The sequence below is a fragment of the Tinamus guttatus genome, unplaced genomic scaffold (assembly GCF_059628265.1).
Source record: "Tinamus guttatus ecotype Peru unplaced genomic scaffold, ASM5962826v1 Tinamus_guttatus_pri_ptg000423l, whole genome shotgun sequence".
Classification (NCBI taxonomy): domain Eukaryota; kingdom Metazoa; phylum Chordata; class Aves; order Tinamiformes; family Tinamidae; genus Tinamus; species Tinamus guttatus.
The window spans coordinates 1789586-1807928 of record NW_028288957.1 but is presented as its reverse complement, the minus strand read 5'-3'; the positions used below and the strand labels follow the sequence as shown (position 1 = coordinate 1807928).

General features: G+C 45.7%; 1 protein-coding gene across 2 annotated transcripts in view; it reads left to right on the top strand.

Moving 5' to 3' along the window:
• The window catches only part of SPP1 (secreted phosphoprotein 1), an 80914-nt gene extending 63248 nt beyond the window's left edge, over positions 1–17666 (top strand). Inside the window, exons 1-7 of one of the 2 annotated variants that reach the window (XM_088531630.1) lie at positions 13614–13839; positions 14987–15053; positions 15157–15207; positions 16223–16321; positions 16445–16489; positions 16689–16940; positions 17212–17666. In XM_088531630.1, coding sequence (XP_088387756.1) covers positions 15000–15053; positions 15157–15207; positions 16223–16321; positions 16445–16489; positions 16689–16940; positions 17212–17616 — 906 coding nt within the window. In that variant the 5' untranslated portion in view covers positions 13614–13839; positions 14987–14999 and the 3' untranslated portion in view covers positions 17617–17666. Of the gene's footprint in view, positions 1–13613; positions 13840–14986; positions 15054–15156; positions 15208–16222; positions 16322–16444; positions 16490–16688; positions 16941–17211 lie in introns of those variants that run through there. The other variant, XM_088531631.1, reaches the window with a different exon arrangement.
• Positions 17667–18343: the final 677 nt, after the last annotated feature.

The window sequence follows — 18343 nt, the reverse complement described above, 5'->3', positions numbered from 1 at the left end:
ACCGAGCAAGTCAGACTGTCTAAACACTCGAGCTGCAGCCTTGCCTGAAAGCCAAAACTAAGCTATAATTTACTGGAAGGGAAGGTCTTCTTTAAACTTACAGCAAGGTGCATATATAGAAGCCTAACGAAACCACGTAATGATTGTCTGGCAGGGCTAGGGGTCTGCCAGAGCGGGAAGGGACTGTGTCTAGCACAGTTGGAGTTGGTCAGGCCATAATCCCACATCCTTGCTGAGAAGTTTCCCTGATTTCTGCCAGTCGTGGCGCTCTTCCCCGGCTTTCAGCACTATGTGAAGGGGAATAGGGCTAGGCCTGGTTGCCAAACATGCAACTCATGCTAAGCGCTGGCTATGAATTCCCACCTGGCTGCTTTTCACTCCTCTTTGCACAGGTCTGTCCTTCTGTCAACGCTGTCCTGGCCCTAGGATTTTCATCCCGTCTTCCACTTTGCTCTGTCTTGCAGAAATCAGCATTTGCTTAACAGTTACATGGGACTGTCAGACCTCCTCCATCCCTCAGGGCCTCATTCGCTGTGCCTCAAACTCAGCTTTCACTCCTGTTTGTTGCTAATGGGTTTGGACCAAGATCACAGTGGGCTGGCAGAAGGATCTCTTGCCAGGAGACAGTTGCCCTATACACCATATGGACTGTAAAAGGTAAATAACTGATAGTGGTGATGGGTACCAAGGGGCATGTGGAAGACCTTCGGGTTAGTTGGCCCGGACCTGTCTCCACTGATTGGGAGGTGACTTGCACAGCAGATGAAATGAAGCCTTGAGGATTGGGTTTCACTGCCCGGGCTCCCTTGGCTTTCACAGATGGCTCTTACACACCGTGGTCAAGGTGTTACAAAAGTAAATCAATAGCGGGGTAAGTGGATGTCGGGCAGGGCTCCGGTGAAGATCCCTTAAATGCTCAGAGCTCTGAAAGGTGCAAGAGCACAGTCTGAAAACTCCCTTCTCCAGCACGGGATTAAGACCAAAGGCTGTAGGCAACGCTGAGCAGCTGCCAGCCCAAGCGCCCCCAGCAGCTGCTGTGATCTGCTAAGCAACACCTGTATAAAAGCTGCTTCCTTGGCTCTCACCCTTTCTCTGGGTCTCCTCTGTCTCTAACCAGTTCTTGGTCTGATTTGTGTCAGAAGGAAGGCGCAGATTTTATTGCCTCTTCCCAAGTTCCTGCTGCACATGAGACCTGTTTTCTAAGCTGGTAGAGACCTGGAGACAGGGGGTGTATCTGGTACCAGGAAGGAGTGGTGGCCCATCCAGGGTGCCAGCCACTCACTGAAGCTTTTGCTCAAGGTATGTGGCATGGAGCACCCTTTTTTTTTTTTTTCCTTCTCCTTCTTGCTGTAGCTCTAATTCCCTTTCCCTCAGGAACTGAAGCGTTTACCTTGCTGATGCCAGGGGCAAAGCATGATTCATGAGCCTGGCAGCGAAAGGCTGCTGGAAAATCCCAATGTAAAGGATTTAAACACTACTGAAAGCAGCGGTCTGCCCCACTTCAGGCATTGCTCAGAAATGATTCATGTTTCCTTGCCTGGGTTTTATACAGAAAGGGGCAAGCTTTGCCCTTGGCTGCTCCTGACAAGGTGTTGCGTTGGGCAGCAGCCCAAGGAGGTGTGCGATACTTGATGTCATACCATATATATTTGATAGCCGCTACAACTCCCGCTCTGCCCAGAGCAATGCCGAGTTCCTCTGCTGACAAATGACCATCATCGCAGCTGGGCTCAATGGTCTACTCCAAAATTAGCCAGTCTTGGGATCTTTCTGCCACTCCTTGGTCCAGGCACGGAGTTGTGGCCGGCACATGCATGAGTCCAGGCAATGCCGGCTGCCGCCTTGAAGCCGTGGCTGGCAGCGGGCCTTGGTGCCTTGAGCATCCGGCAGAGGAAGGGAGTGAGCGATGTGGCTGTGATTTGGTTTTCCTTGGAGGTCCCTGAGGGCAGGCGAGTGCCAAATCGACCCGATGCCTCAGGCACTCTCGCTAAACTTGAGCCAGAATTAAGGTTTCTAGAAGCTCTCTAGGTTTCGCCCAAGGATTCTTGTGCAATATCTTGGGAATGCAAATACCTTTCTTCTTATTTTCACCTTTCCTTCTTCCTCCTGTTTTGTTGATCTTATTTTTGGAAAGTCTAGTTTAGGTTTTAATAAACTCTTCCCAAGCAGAAAGAGGAGAGAAGGGGACAGGGTCTCTATCCTAACCTAAGAAGAGCTTCCCAAACCCCAGAGCTCCTCAGGGTTGTTGGCTGCCTAGGGCTTCTTTTAGACATTTGTGTTACTGCTCCTTGGGCTGCAGCAAAACGCAGGGGGCAAAAGCAAAAGGCAAAGACAGTCCTGACTTCCAGTGCCCCCCTGCACGCATATGTAGCCATAGCTTCTCCCAGAGACAGCCACTAGGATGTCCTGCGATAGATTAGGGAGTTTTCTGGAAGAAGTGGAGGAAAGTTTTGCCCATTCCAGGAGCTGCAAATTTTGTGTGCCCAAGTGATTCCAGCAGCCAACACCCAAGTGGATTTGCACCCCACTAGTGCAATATGCTCAGTGAAAAAGCTATACTTCCTTTTTTACTGATATCTTGAGATATCTAGAATAACTTGTAGGCAAAAGTGGGGTAGGAGCATGATATATATATATTTTTTTTTTCCCAAGTCATATGCTGTCCTCTAGGAGCTGGACAGGCTCTGCGCGGAGGTGAGGGAAGCTGCGGAACATGTCGCAGCGATGCATGGATGTGGTGATGTGTTAAGTAAGGGGATACTCACTTTTAAGGCCCTACCATGATTTTAGAGAGGAAATTGTTGATATTTTTAAAAGTTTTTTTTAAGCTATAGTGGCTTAGCAAAGTGTATAGCAAAGAGTATTCAGTGCATCACTGAAGAGCTTCAGTTAAGTGCCTTTTTCCTTGCACCATCCAGGCTCTCCACTCACAAGATACCAATTTCCAGTTGCTGTTTAATTATTGAGCTTGCTAGACAAGCAGGGGCAAGTCACGCACTTGTTGCTGCCTTCAATGATATATTTTGCATGCAGGGCCACGTTGCAGGGAATTACCCGCCTGGGCAAAATGACCTCCAGCCACTGACGTCCTTGGCTGCCACTATGCAGCCACCCATTGCTCTGCTTGACCTCGCCTATAGCCACAGTTCCTCCAGCTTGGTCATACCCATGTTTAAATGCACTATCCATTCCAGGAGACACTGCAAATAAGCAATGACTTGAGACTGCTCCCATTTGATCAACAAAGTTTGCCTGTAAATATTTTGCCCGGCTCTAGTTCTTTGGAGCTAGAAAATATTTTTGCAGGGAAAAATGTGTCTGATAGCTTTGGCTTGGAAGGAATACGCTACAGAGTTATGGGAGCTTATATGACTCTGTATAAGCATTCTAAGTGTGTGTATATATATATGAGGAACTGAGTATTTTTAAGTTATACAATTGCTTGATCTCAACTGAGCGTTCATGTCGCGCTGCTGATAATGAAGTACATGCATGTTGTGGCATATGTTGAATCTTTCAAAAACATCATTTATAGCCTGGGTGAAGCGAGCTGCTTTCAGCAAGCCAGCTGTCATTATATGTTAACAGCAGCCCTTCCCAGACCACTGGCTTAAACAGGAAGCGAGAGAGACGTCTGCCCTGGCTTCAGCTTGACAACCCAAATCCGTCACAGTGTTTTGAAATGCACAAACCATAACTGAAAATAAACCCCATTCTTGTGCTTCAGTCTACATTTGCAATTACGCTTGGTAACAGGAAGCAAACGATGTTAATTACGTTTTGCATACTTCTTGTGTGCTTTCTTAGATGTTCTGTAGGGAGATTGCTATGTTGAAATAGAGAAACCAAGCAAATAGCCCAAGGCCTGTTTTCCTTGGAGAGCTTCATTTCCCTCTTATTGCTCATTTGTGCAGGTCCTACACAGAAGAGATTTCTTGGGAAGTAGTGATTGAGTTGGGTGCACAAAGAGTTTCTACTTCTGGGCTTTGGCCCTGCAAGAAACTTCTTTGAACCGATCATGGTGGTGATGGGTTTACAGCTGGGCTTGATGATCTCGAAGGTCTTTTCCAACCATACTGATTCTAAGAGGGACGTTATGCAAACATATAGAGGTTAGGATAGCATCAATGAGAGGGAAGTCTCCATTAAAATTCAAACATGCCTTGTGGCTAGCAGTGCTCCTGAGGGTGACATATGGCTGTGATCCGTGAGCTGGGCTGCAGAGTTTGTGCCTTGCTGAATCCTGCAAGCAGGATGAGTAATCTCCAGCCCATAAAAAATAAAGAAAGCCTGGTGCACAGTGCAAAGAAATCAGAAAGTTTATTGCTTTCAAATACAGCATGGATGGCTGCTTCCTGAGTGAGTGCTGGAAAAATGCGTGTTGGTGCTTAATATGCTATTAAAAAAGTTAGATGTTTGTGAGGATTAGATTCCTTTGCCAGCAGACAAATCCCGCTTGTCAGGAGAAAAGACAGAACAACCTGGGAGCTGAAATCAAGCAAGCACAGTAAATAAAGGTGCATAATCTTAGAAACGAGCAATTGTCCAGTAGAAACCTAGCCCTACATCAGGTGGATGGCACGATTCAGATGTCAGCCTCAGTAAGATTTAGTCTGCTGGCCTGCTTTGCACAGGAGACCAAGTAGTAGGTCTCCATTTTTTTTTTCTTTAAAATGCAATAATTCTCACTATCTGGTCCATATCATCTATACACTGCAGTGGGTTATTCTTTTGGTTTGTCCACACATAAATTCTGCCCTGGAAGCGCTTTGAGCTTTCCAGGAAAGATATCCTCAGTCCTGACTTGAACCTTCTGGGTAGCCCAGGCTGCTGCTCCGACATGTAGTACAAGTGCCCAGCTCTTCATCTCTCCTGTTAACGGCTGCGGGTAGGTGGGAGAGGAAAGCAAATCAGCCCAAAGCAGGGTGAGCAGACAGGCTAATTGTCAGCAGGCCTTATTGCGGTCAAAAACAGGAGCAACCCGGCGCTCTGAAGCTGCAATTCACAGCGTTTGCACAAGCCACACAATTAAAAAAAAAATCCCTCTTTGCCTGCCTCCAACAGGCAATCTGAGCGTATGTGCAAATGTATTTTTTTTCCACTTAGGCCTATGGGAAGATTTCCAGTCAAAGGAAGCTGACAGCCAGAGAATGCAATTACTTTGCTGGGTTTTTATCTATTCCACCTCCATATTCTTCTTTGCTTTCATGATGGGAAGTCTGTGTGTTAAGAGAAACTCTACTGTAATTGCAAGGTAAGAGTGAGGTTTTGGCACCGTGCAGACACATCTATACCTCATCTGCTGTGCACGTAGTATTTAGCCAAGAGCTGGTAAACAAAAGGGAAATGGTTGCATTACCCTTACAGTTTCTCTTTTTTCCCTTAAACCTGTTTATTTAATAGTCTTTAGCTGAAGATTAAATGATCAACAGGGAAAAGTTTGTGGCTGTATAGCAATGTTGCCAGATAATGCATGTGAGATCAGGCCCATACAGAACCATAATGAGTACTGATCATGCCAAAAATGATTTAAGGCACGTGCAATCACATCAAGGTGGGAAGGAGAGGAATGGTAGATATTAAATTAAATGAAAGGCTACTACAGAAAGACTTCACTGTGGTGGTTTTTATTTTTTGTTGTTTTCATGTGACTTTTTACAGAATTATACTTTCTTTGTGGGGGAAAATCATGTTATTCCTATTATCTTAGCCCGTGAACCTTTAGAAAGGGGAGACTTGACTGTAAAGCAGCAGAAAAATGCATGTGTTTCCCATGTTCCTTCAGACTTATGCAGCAATGAAATTCACAGCACTGATCCAAAACCTGGGTGCGAGTTTTCTCTGGACCAAGTACCTCCTTTTACACTTGGTCCTGAGACTTTAGCCTGCACCTCCTCGTATCTGAATCTATGTGAAATGGGACTGCGGCTGCTTTCTGCCCTGCTGTGACAGCAGAGAACTCACAACGAGGTAGGTTGAGTGAATTGATAGGTCTCAAAGTTGGGAAAGGTTTATCCAAAAATGCCTAGGGCCTTAGCCTAGCTTTTTTTTGCCTGGAGTGGAGGTTAGGAAGATACTCAATTCTCTGAATAATTGCTCAACTTTTAAATTTTAAACCAGTGAAATTCTACCCTGGGTAAATATAGACTCCTCTGATGTTACTTTTGCTGTAGCCACGTCACCTTCTTTTTCTTCAGCACATCCAGGAACCTGGGTGATGATTTAATACGTAGGTGCAGGACAGATTGCTCCTCGGGAGCGGTCTAGGTGCAGGCGAGCGCAGCCCGTGAGGGCCTTCCCTCCTGTACCAGGTGCTGGGTTTTCTGAGGCCTTTCTTCAGCTCTCGGACGCCACGGGACACGCGATTCGGCAAGCTGCTCCCACGGGGCTGAGGGTGCTGCCCTATCAGTCTCGAACCAGCCACGTGAGACGCGTTATTCCCCACCTGCCTCGGTCCCTGGCTGGCCGAGATGCTCTAAAAAAAAGTTACTCTTCCTCATTTGGTCTAATCAATTGCTTAGATATGAATTTGACTGTGTTTCAACATCAGTTATTTTGGGTATAGCAGATTAAGTTTCTCCATACAGAACGGATGTTGCTTCCCAAACTTGCTTGTCATCTGCTTTGTTCACATTTTCCATGGGTGAGGAGAAGTCATTTGACTTCTTTGAGATAAACAAGACTCCGTGAGCAAACAGCACTTCTGGCTCCTTATTTATTGACCAGTAATATTCCTCCTAATGCAAAGATCACTGATGTTTCCTGCTTCTTGGGAGTTAGCTGTCCCATCAGCTGCCCCTTCTTGCTGTTTGCTTCGGAGCCTGGAGGTTACTGGGTTTCTTGGGCTTTTTTTTCCTCTCGTTAATGTATAGCTACAGTCTGCTTCCTGTTTCGCATCCATATGTCAACCACAGTTTGCCATTTACTCTGCCAAATTTATAGCTACATGTTCAACCAATAATCTTTCTAGGTAGCCAGTATGAATTAGAGGCAAAATGTGATTTCCTAAATCTGGATTTGATCATCTCATAACTGGGCATATCTAAAAAAATCCCTCCCCTCTGAAGTACACTGGTAAGCAGGAAAGGAGAACATGGTCTTCTCCAAAGCAAACATACTGCTGGGCTCACATGCATAGCACACTGCACATATTACCTCTATTCCCCATGATCTGAACTATTCAACTTTCACTATTATTTTTTAAAGTATACACTTAAGAAAATGAATGTTTGCTCTGTGTTAATATTATCACTCAGGTGTGAGCTGCTATTTTCCACTCCAAAAAAGACCAGTTTTTAAAAATGTAACCATTTAGCAAGACTTTACAAAAATAAAAAACAATGAGTATTGCTAGGTCTGAGTGACGGTCTCCACTGGGACATGGCTTGTTTTCTCTGAGGTTGTTACCCTGATGCCAATTAAAATGAAATACATTGAGGTGCATGAGTTGTCCTGATTTTCCAACTGGAATCCAAGTGTTCCTTTGCAGGAGCAAGGCTTGGTTCCTGTCGAGTATCAGCCTGGATGTGCTTCCAGGAAGAACAGTCTCATCACCTCTGCACTCGAGAAAACTGCGGAGAATCTTGCTGTGACTCAGTCAGGATGGCAGAGGCCTTGACCCTGGTCTAATGGTTTTTGGTTCCCCCGCAAAATCGGATCAGCTCCTGGGCCAAATTACTTCCTCTCCAAATCTAGATTTCCCTTCATCAGACCCACAAATGTTTGTTTGTTTTTCTCCCACCCCATCGGCCTGGATTCCACACCCAGGCTTGCAGTGCCCAGGAGAGATGTTTGCTTTCACACTGACTCACTTCTCCATCTGTCCACCTCAGACCACAGCAGGTCTAGACCCAGAGTCATGAAAACTGTTCGCAGCAAAACCTGAAACCGCGCAAAATGCAAATGGCTTCTGGTGGCAGCCCGGGCTGAGGCTGAGGTCAGGTTCATTGGTGGGGTCACAGCCCATCCTGGCTGCGCTACACCACTTGTAAAGCTTGTGCTTCACCTTCCCCCGGGTTTGTGGAGAAAGAGGAATCAGAGCAGGCTGCAGGCAAGAGGGCTTGCGTGCGCGTAACCACGGATAGGCATCCGTGCTCCCACAGCTGGCCCTTTCCAGGAGACGCTGGGAAAGCACGTCTCTGCCAAGGCTTGCGTAGACATGCTTCTCCTCGCGCTCTTTGTGGAAACATGGCTCCATCTTAACATGGTACATGTGGAGGGCAAGATCAAGGCCCCTGTGCTACAGGGGAGGGCAGTCTGGGCTCCCTTTGGTTTACACCGGTGACTGCGGAGGAAGATGTGGCTCAGCCTCCCCATCCACCTCTTCCCTGCAGTACTGTGTTGCGATCTCCTTCTTGGGTTTCTGACAGTGAGAGGGTGGTCTTCATGCACAGCCCAGTGCAGACGAGAGTGGACGGGTGCAGTCTGTGCAGAATTTTCATTGCAGTGCTCTGCTGAAAGTCCCTGTGCTAGGTGGAACAGGCATCTTGTGACTTTCCAACAGTTTCACAATGTGTATCAAGAAGATGATATTCTTTCCACACCCATTCTGCATTTTCAGAAGTTTCCATGAGTCTCTTCTCTTGCTGGAAAGAGAATATTGCAGTAAGGATAGAAAATAAGGAAATAAGATGGCAGCAGAGAGTGGAAAAAGGGAAATAAGTCATCACAACGTTTTTGCAATATGTATCCAAAAGGAATTTTCCGTCAAGTTATTTGCAATTAAATCCCACTTCAGAATTCAGGCCATGCGTCCAGAACTGTCAGGGAGACAGTTACCTTTATGTGCATACAGGTGATCTAAGTGCACACATCCTGCAGGTTCTCCTTGGTTCTGTAACGTTATCTCTGCAGCAGTGTTAAGGCCATGAGACCCAATGCACCTTAGCTCTGTTGGGTTACCCTAAGGCTTCATCCTCTGGTTCTTAGACAACTGCTTTTGAGGGTTACGCGAGAAAAAAAATAACAAAAACAAAACAAAAACGGTGTATCCCATATGCTTTCGGTGGTTGTACTTATTTCTAATAGTAGTTCAGACTCTTTCATGTATTGAAGTTTCCTAGTTGAGACAAATGTAATTCTTTATTTTTTTCTTTTTTTTTTTCCTCCCTATTGTTTTGTAGCTGAAAGACAGCAACAGAATGGATACCAGAGTACCTCGTGTTTGGTTCTTCAAACTGGTTTCTATGATGATTAGAAAATAATGAGATGTTTCTATGTTGGTTTAAGTGCTGCTCCACTGACCTTGGTATTAAAATACATTCATTTCAGCAGGAAAAATAAATGGAAAAATATTTTTTCCAGTTGGCTTTGAAAGTCAAGGGAGGAGAGTTCAATAGGGCTCCATTTTTAGGAAACTACAGACAGCTGGACTGTATTTATGCCATAGTAAGGGCAGCCTCTCTGCTCTGTCAAAGTTGTGATCTGTCTTTTGTTCACAGCTTCTCAAATTTGCATGACCACAGCACTGTGGCAGCTTCTCAGATCTTTTTTTCTCTTCAGTTTCCAACACAGTTTTGAAAAAGGCATTTAAATATATGAGCAGGCCGCAATTAGTCTTGGAAGCCAGAAACAAACAGGTGGGCTCTATTTGTGCAGAGGTAGGCAGAGGTAGGCAAAAAGCCTGCACTAGCCATCAGACTTGGGCTCTTTCTAATAAATTAGCTGTTTCCATTTGAGTTGTGTCCCAGAAAGTCTATATTTTGTCCCAGGTATTCACTATTACAGCTCCAGGTCGGCGTTGTGCCCAGTATTGCAGCCCTCTCAGAATGGCTAAGGACAACTCTGGGAAAATATAACGATACTGCGATCCCCTTCATTGCCTGAAAAAGCATTAAACAGAGCTCTCCTTGCCAGCTGGTTGTCTGATCTGTATTGCAGAACAACCGGAAAATGAAGACCCTCATGCCATTCAGGAATTTCTCTATAACTTCACAAGACTTTTTACCATGGAGAAGGTAGCTGCTACTTGTTTGACTAGGGCTCTGTTTTGGAAGTGCTGCAAAGCGGTTGCGTTGCATCTCACGCTCTGTTGCAGTGCTCATAAACTCAAGAAGCAAATCTCCGTTGTAATTTTTTTTTTTTATCACACTGGTCTGCAACCAATTTCTCTCCTGCGTACCGAGTACTCCCCCAGACCTAGACAGAATTGTTCGTGTGGTCTGTGTAGTCTATTTAAAAGGAGGGAGTTTTTTTGGGACTCTCTACAGATGCATGCAAATTCTTCCCCACTTTTGAGGCTTTAAGTGGGAGATTTGAGGGCATCTGGGGATATGTTGTATCTGCCTGAAATACTAATTTTTTCAGGCACTTTTCAGGCGTATTTCATGGTGATGATACAAGAATGTTTTGGGTTTCATCTGTTTTTCATAGAAACCACTATTTACTACAAAGTCTACTCTTCTCCGGGACGGTCTAGCAGCAGAGCAGTTGTTTATGGGAGCTTTGCCAAGTTGGGGTTTCTTGTTTTTTTTTTTAACTTCATAGCAGTGGGTTACTTGATAGTAATGGGCTCGGCAAGTAGCTCCAGGTGCAAGCTCTATGATGGACCCCTGAGTACCAGGTGAGCAGCAGTCAGGGGAGCACAGCCCAAAAGGATGCAAGTGTTATGGTGCACCCCAGTTTGAACCTGTGCCTGCAGTGTGCTCTCCCTGCAAAAGAACCATCCTGCACTCGGGGCTACATTCAGGGGTGCAGACCTCCGATCGAGTGGAGTTAGCACTGCTCTTGGACTTAGGGCTGCTGAGGCCACACGTAGCAGCAAGGCTGTGCCTGGTCCGAGGCCTTCATCTTCAAGAGGAGGTTGTTGAATGGGAGGCTGCCAGGATAGCCTAAAGCAGATGGCCTGCGAAGGTTGAGACTTAGTCTGCCTGGCTGAGAGGAGGCAAAGAGACAACCTCCTGGCAGCCTATGGCTCCTGGGGAAGGGCTTTACTGGGATGCTGAAGGCAAACTCTTCTCCATAGTGGCAACCAATACAGCAAGAAATGATGGCCGTGTATTCCACATTTGCAGGTTCAGGTTTGTCAACAGGAAAAGCCTGGTCATTAGGAGAGCCGTGCAGTGCTCAGATGGGGCAGTGCAAGCCTTGTCTTGAGAGGCTTTGGAAGCCCCGCTGGGCATGGCCACGCTACACTAAGGCAGCCAGAGCAGTCAGCTAGCTTAGCGAACATGAGCATGGTTTAAAATGTTGAGGCTAAATGCATCTGAGGTCAAAAAAATGGAGCTAGCGTTGTTCTTCAACCCGATGTGTAACAAACAGGAGGGATCAAGTAAGAAACACAGGCTCCTCCGTACCCAAAGGATTAATTGCTGTGATATTGGAGAAGATATACAGGACTAGTATGAGAAAGAGCAACCAGAATTACTCTCTTGAAAGCCTGGCCATTGCTGATCATTGCAGGCAGGCTGGGATTTCCCACGCGGGCCAGAGATAGTCCTGGGCACCGTGCTGGTGTCTTGACTCGGGATTTTAGGTATGCATGGGAGGTGGTGCGGGGAAGCACTGATAGTGCTTCTCTACAGTAGAGAACATCAGTCTAACCACACACTCCTAATATAGCCCAAGATGGAACAAAGTGCGGTCAAAAGCTGTGTTCAACCAGACAGGGGAGATTTTCTACTCTGCAAGTGAAAAAAAAATACAGTCTGCCACGGTCCCCTTCTGCATGGACACTGACTGTTTTTGAAGGCCAAAATAATGCATCTTGTCTGTACAGATGCAAGCAAGCTGCTTGTACAGCCAAACACTCTCTCTAGAATTAAGTGTTTGAGTTTGAGGAGTGGAAGCCCCCCGTTCTGCTCTGCTTGTTCCTTACGTACGAGAGGACAAGGGCTACCTTCTACCCAGGCAGAGGAATTTCTCAGCTAGACAATGATTTACAGGGTGAATAACCGCATAATGATGTGGCGTGAGACGAGTGCTAAATTTACTGCAGTTCTGCATTGGCTGATCTTGCATAAAATGAAGCCATTTAGTATCTGTCACTTCACGTCCTGCTTCTGGATTCCTGCAAAACATCACTATTGTGTTCCTTGGTTCTTACGAAATCAACCATACAGCTTTGGCAGCAGTGCTCAGAAACGCTGCCATCTTCCGGTACTTTGGAAATATCAGTTGTTTATACCAGAACCGAGGCCCTGGGGATCACAGGATGCCTCTGCTGGAGACAGGTGTTCCGGGTGCTCAGAAAACATTCGCTTTGAGACACAGTTTTAACTTTCTTGCATGGTAGGGTATTTAACAAACTGCACAGAGACTGTATTTCTAATGCATCTGGACTTCTCAGTCAGCATGACTGATTGCTGCTGCTGAATTTGGTGAGAAAAATTCACAAAAATCACAGATACTGAAATAAAATGTGTTTTACTAAGGCTGAAAGTCTGACAGAGGGCAATACACCATTCTGCATATTGCATGCTCTGGAAGGTCTTGCAGTTTTTGTTCTGGTCAAAGAAGAGCCGTAGGGCATTTTTTGATATTGTATTTTTATTCAGTCTCCTGCTTCTTGATTAGTGGTTGGCACAGCCCAGTAGGTATTTACAGACTCAAGATGGGATCTAGTGTATGTGTGCTCCCAACTCTCCTCCTGGATATTAAGATACTCTATTAAAATAGACCAAGTTAGACCTCTAGTTGTTGTTGATCTCAACTCACAAACATAATTAGATAGATCTGTGTGCTGCTGTGATGGGCAGATGCAGAACTAGCTTGGGAATGTTTCTTATGGTGTTTCTCAATGGTGCAACAGAAATGTTAGGTACTGAATAACTATTTATGGGAGTTGTGACAAGCAGGTGCCTGTTGCATTGCTTCTTAACTAAGGACAGATATCAGTTCTGTCACAGTACTGAAATATTCACTGATAAACTACATAAGTAAGCATTAGCTGTGTGAGAGAAAGATATCAGCTTCAAAATAGTCATGAACGTTTTGCCTTCTCAAAGTGCTAGTTATAAGATTTTTCTGTGCTTGAATGAGCAATTCTTATTTGCAAGGAACAGCAACAGGAAGAGGGTCTGCAAATCCTAGAACACATTACAGACAAAGCAGAATCTATCTAATGTTATGGATATCGAAGCAAGGCATCACTAGAATAGATTTGTTGCTCACCAGCAGCAGGGATGCAGCACTCAGGAGCAAATGTTGTATTGTTATATCTTTCCCACTGAGGTTCTGGAAGCAGAACACCTATTGAGACACATGAATATTATTTTTACTCTGCGTAGCTTGAAATGGCAGAATGCCATAATCTGTACCCTGTCTTTGCAGTTCCCATTGAACTCCAGGTACCCTGGAGATCAACTCTAAATCTTTATGGAAGCATTAGTACTTTTGAGGGGAAAGTTTCATGATCAGGTTTCTCTATTCCTACAAACTTTATATATTCTTCCCCCATACAGAACCAGGAATGAGAGATTTCTGGGAACCTGGATTTTGCCCTTTCACAGAAGCAAGATAGATGTGCCCCGATGTCCTCCTACACGATACCAAACGCTGTGTGCCTTCAGCAGACCTGCTGGTTAATGATCGTGCACATAAGTAATGTTTTAACCATAGAGTAGCCTTTGTTTGCTTCAGAAGCCACAAAGCCAAAGAGGAAGTGTAGGAGAACGTGGGCAGTTCGGTGGCAAGAAGCCTCATGACCTCATCCTTTTCCGCCACGCGGGGATTGGCAGCTGGTCGCCGGGCCAGGGTTTAAATTCCCCGAGGCTGGAGATGTCAGGCAGTCCAGGGGGCACGGGGAGAAAGCCCAAGCTACTCGGAGGCAACTGGCTGCAGCTGCTGCTGGAAGCGCTACCAGAGCTCCTGTCGCAACCGACTCCTCCGGCATCGGAACAGGTAATTTTCCATTTTGTTACCTGACATGCATGCTTATGTCCATAGATTTCAGTCGAGGAAGCCTTGGGCAGGAGAGTACTATTCAGGACTGTAATTTTAAATCCCTGACTGCTGACAGATGTTGGGAGGAGGACACTGAAATCTCTGCCACGGAATCAACTGCTAGAAACTTGTAGCTGGTACTTGACCTTAGAAAGCTTCTTCCCTCCTGTAACCACTGCCTTGCAATATCTCACTTTCTCCTGGTAGGCGTTGTGCTGCGCACTACTGAATGGACAGGGCCAATTCATCTTTATTTAACTCGTGAAATTACAATGCTTCCAATGTGATGTCTTGTTCCAGAGCCAGCTTGTACACACATTCTAAATGTACCTTATTTTTCTCTCCTGCTGTGATTTACTGATGTTTTAAATGCTTCTTGTTCAACGCTGCATCCACTTAACTTCTCAGGCATGTTGTTTACCAGGCTGGAGACTGGTTAATGAGCACCAATCTTTACTACAGTAAAAGTATTTGGCTCAATACTGCCAAAGTTTTATCAGGAGTCATTCATTTAATAAATTGCTAAAACTCGTGTGAGCAGATAAATTTCACTTCACTTGCTGGAAACACAGGTTGCCTTATTCTGATTTCTGGAGGGGGGAAAAGAGCCTATCAATAAAAGCAGTTTCTGTTTGTATAAACTGATGTTACTTACAGCCACTGCAGATAATAATTCTGAAAATTAGTTTTAAAATAAACAGAGGAAGAGTTTGTTCTGATCTCTTATTTTTGATGCAGTGCTTTGATAAGCCTAAGCTGGAACCCTTATTTGCTCTTTCTGTTTCACAAAGCTTTCCCCTTCACCAAGTCAGACTGGTAGAGAACAGTAATTTTCTCTTCATCTTCTCAGGGCAGGGGACTCTCAACCCTGCTCAGCACTTTTTGGTATCTCCTTTGAAAATTCCTCTTAAGTTGAGGGGAATCTTGTATTCCTGACTTCCAGTGGGATGTGAGGTGGTGAATGGTGTGAGGGAGAGGAATAAATCTGGCACAGGCAGCCTGAATCACAAGAAAGCACAGTGAAGTGCAACAGCAGAAAGAAATAGCCTGTGGCACGTCCACAGTATTTTATTTTGTTGACTCACTGTTCCAAAATATTTTGTAGGGAGAACCTCATCATGAAGGTGGCAGTGCTTTGTTTGTGCTTTATCAGCATCACCATCGCATGGCCAGTGAGTAAATCGTAGATGTATATTAGCAATCACTTACATATTCACTTTGCACATTAGCAAAGAGTTATTACTGACAAACTCTTTCCTCTTTCCTCCCTTCAAGTTGAGCAAATCCAAGCAGCATGCTGTTTCTGCCAGCTCTGAAGAAAAATATGTAAGTCCCTTTTGTCTGCCTTGCCTATACTGTAGTTATTTTCTTTAAAAGTGCCATTTTGATTTATGCTAATACACACAGTGATACACATTTAACTGCTATAGCTGCTTGCAGAATGTAGATAAGAATATCTGAACCTAGATATTATGAGCCAGTTTCTTAGCTAGACAAATTAGTGGATTTCTAGTGACTTCTGTAGATTTATGCTATGTTATGCAACCTGGTATTTGGTCCTGTACTTGAATAAGGTCTCTGGACCAACACTGGAGACCTGTTTTTCTTTTTTAATTAAAAACGTGTAAATGTTTTCTCTGTTAAAAAAAAAAAAAGACTACAGTACAGCATAGTTTTATAATTCACATTCATTACTGAGACTCAGGTAATAGTTGATAGCAGAAAAGCATTTCGGTCCAAATTCCATTAATTTTTGGATTATGTGAGAGTGAAGACAACTTCTCTATCGAACTGCCACCTGCTTGTTTCGAGTTAGCAGAGAAATGAGGTAATACTATGCAAAGATCAAGATTACTGTCATATTAAGGTTATTAGCATTGCTCTTTGATTTATACTCCATATTAGGCTACCAGTAAAGTAAAATGATTTATCTATTTACTCCAAGAATCAGCTATTGTATTTATCTTATAGAGTTTCAATGATGTGGAGGTATAATATTGCTGAGAAGAGAACCTGAAAAGTAATAGAAGTTATGATGCTTAGAGACAAATCCAAATTTCATCAAATTAAAATGAGCTGGAAAAGTTGATTGGAAATTCTCAAAGCCCTGCCACCATCTCTCTGAGAAGCCCTTCTTCAGTATTATACTGTTAGTTCGTAGAATTAATCTGGGATTTTGGCTGTCTGAATTCTCTTCCTTTTGCAATGAATAGCTGAAGACATTTGTCATAAAAAAAGAGAGTGCATTGCAGGTGCCCAAAACCAGATCTTGTGACGCACACACATTTGCTTGCTCCCGTATGCTCCTTTGCAGATTCAGACCTCCGTTTTTCTTTTGCAGGATGCCAGGGGCCACCAATCACACAGACACCACCATGTGACTTCTCAGTCTCTAGAGAATCTGCTGCTTCCACGAGAAGACCTGCCTTCGCCTCAGAAGGTACCTGTGACTTGGAAGACGAAACAGAGTATTACGATTGAGTCCTTAAGCTGCCAGCGTTTTCTTATCAGTGCTATTGTATATGCCTCTGTGTGCTAGTAATGAATTTTCTATTGCTTTCAGACTCTCTATTCTTCAGAAGAAAGAGCTGATGTCCTTGTACCGGAGGTAAGTTTTAAACAACAGCTAAATAAGGGCTACGTAGCAGACAGTGGATAGCAGTATTCAATTTCCTTACTGAAATGCAGTTCTCGTGCTAACAGCTCCCCATAAATAAATGCTTCATTCTTTTAGATATGCAACAGTGCATGAGCACTGTCCATCCCGTATATGCTCACGTGCATGATGCACACTAAATGTTTTTCAGCGCTTTCCTGCCGTGTTCAGCAAGAGCCACGAGGATCCAGATGATGACGTAGATGATAATGATTCCAATGACACGGATGAATCTGATGAGGTTGTCACGGTTTTTCCCACCGATGCTCCGGTAACTGCAGCCTTCCCTCCCTACCCTTTCACCCGGGGAGACAACGCAGGCAGAGGCGACAGCGTCGCATACAGAATTAAGGCAGAACCTGCAGTGATGAAGCCCAGCAAACTCCACAAAGCTGCAAGAAAGGTAAAGAGCACTGAGCAGTGGTGCCCAGGTTACTGTACAAGGGTAGCAAAGCTCAAAATAGACAAGTGCTTTTGTGGGAATTGGTTGTGAGAGGATTGTGAGAGGGGAAAGTTGGCAAAACTGGTATCAACGCAGAAACATGAGCCCAGGTGTATCCCTGGGACCCAACCGGACAGCTTTCTTGGTGTGGTAGCGGGATACTTGGTGATGCTCAAAATCGACAACGGCCCTTTGGCCATTTTTTTTTTCTTTTCCTGTGTATTTAAAGCAGCTGATGGTACACGATGTCACCGAGGAGGACCTGAGCACCCTGGCTGCCGACAGCCACCAAGAGGGGTTCTCCCGGGAAGCCTTTGGGGCGCGCCGCTCCGCCGAGAAGTACGCCGACAGCCTGGAGTGGGGAGACAAGAGCCACGGGCACGACAGCAACGAGGTGGGCCGCAAGCTGCCTGACCGGAGCTTGGAGAAGGACAGCCGCCAGAAATTCGACAGCCCCGAGAGAGACAGCGGCGAGTGGGGGGCCAGAGGCGACAGCCCCCTGTCCAGGGAAAGCAAGGAGAGCCCGGCCCGCGTTTCAGCTGAGGTCCCCGACGGTGACAACAGCAATCAAACCCTGGAGAGCGCTGAAGATGCTCAAGATCATCTCAGCATTAAACATAATGAAGTCATCTTCTAAAGGGAAACAAACCTTTTCCCTCATTGTAATTTTCACTTGGCAGGGAGCGGGGTAGTTGAATTTCAGTAACTGTTTGTAAATGTAGAACGCGTGATGATATTTCCCCCCCGCCAAGTTTGGGGCAGAAGCTAGGCAGTTTTATTACCCAGGCAGTCCCTTATAGGCAACACTAGCTCTGCTTTCCAGCACACAAGTGCAAGCCCTCCTTACTGCATCTGTTCCTCTTCTGTCCCGAATGTGATGAAGTAGGTAGGAGCCAGGCAAACGCTGTTTCTTCTTCTTTTTTTTTTTTTTTAACGCACAGAATGAATGTTACCTTCTTGGGATACTGTACTCTGTAATGCCACTGTATATTTTGTTGTAACAGAGTTTAAATAAAACGACAAAACCCTCCAGGTGCTGTGTTACCGTGTGCCGGGTGCGGTCGGTTGGAGGGGGCAGTGCTGCCAACGGGACTGGCACGGGGCGATGGTTGTACCCCGACACGGACAAGGGGCCGGTCCGAAATGGATGACCCGCCTCTTAGGGGGCTGGGAAGAAAGGGGCCGCCGCGGTCCCGCCGCCCGTGCTCACACGGCCGGGGGCTGCGGGGCGGGAGAGGGGGGCCATGAGCGGCCTCCTGGCGGGCAGGGTGTGAGGGGCCGCGCGCGCGGCTGTAACGGCCGCCGCCATGTCAGGGCGGCCGGGAGGGCGGCGGGGCCGCGGGGAGGGCGGCGCGGCAGGACGA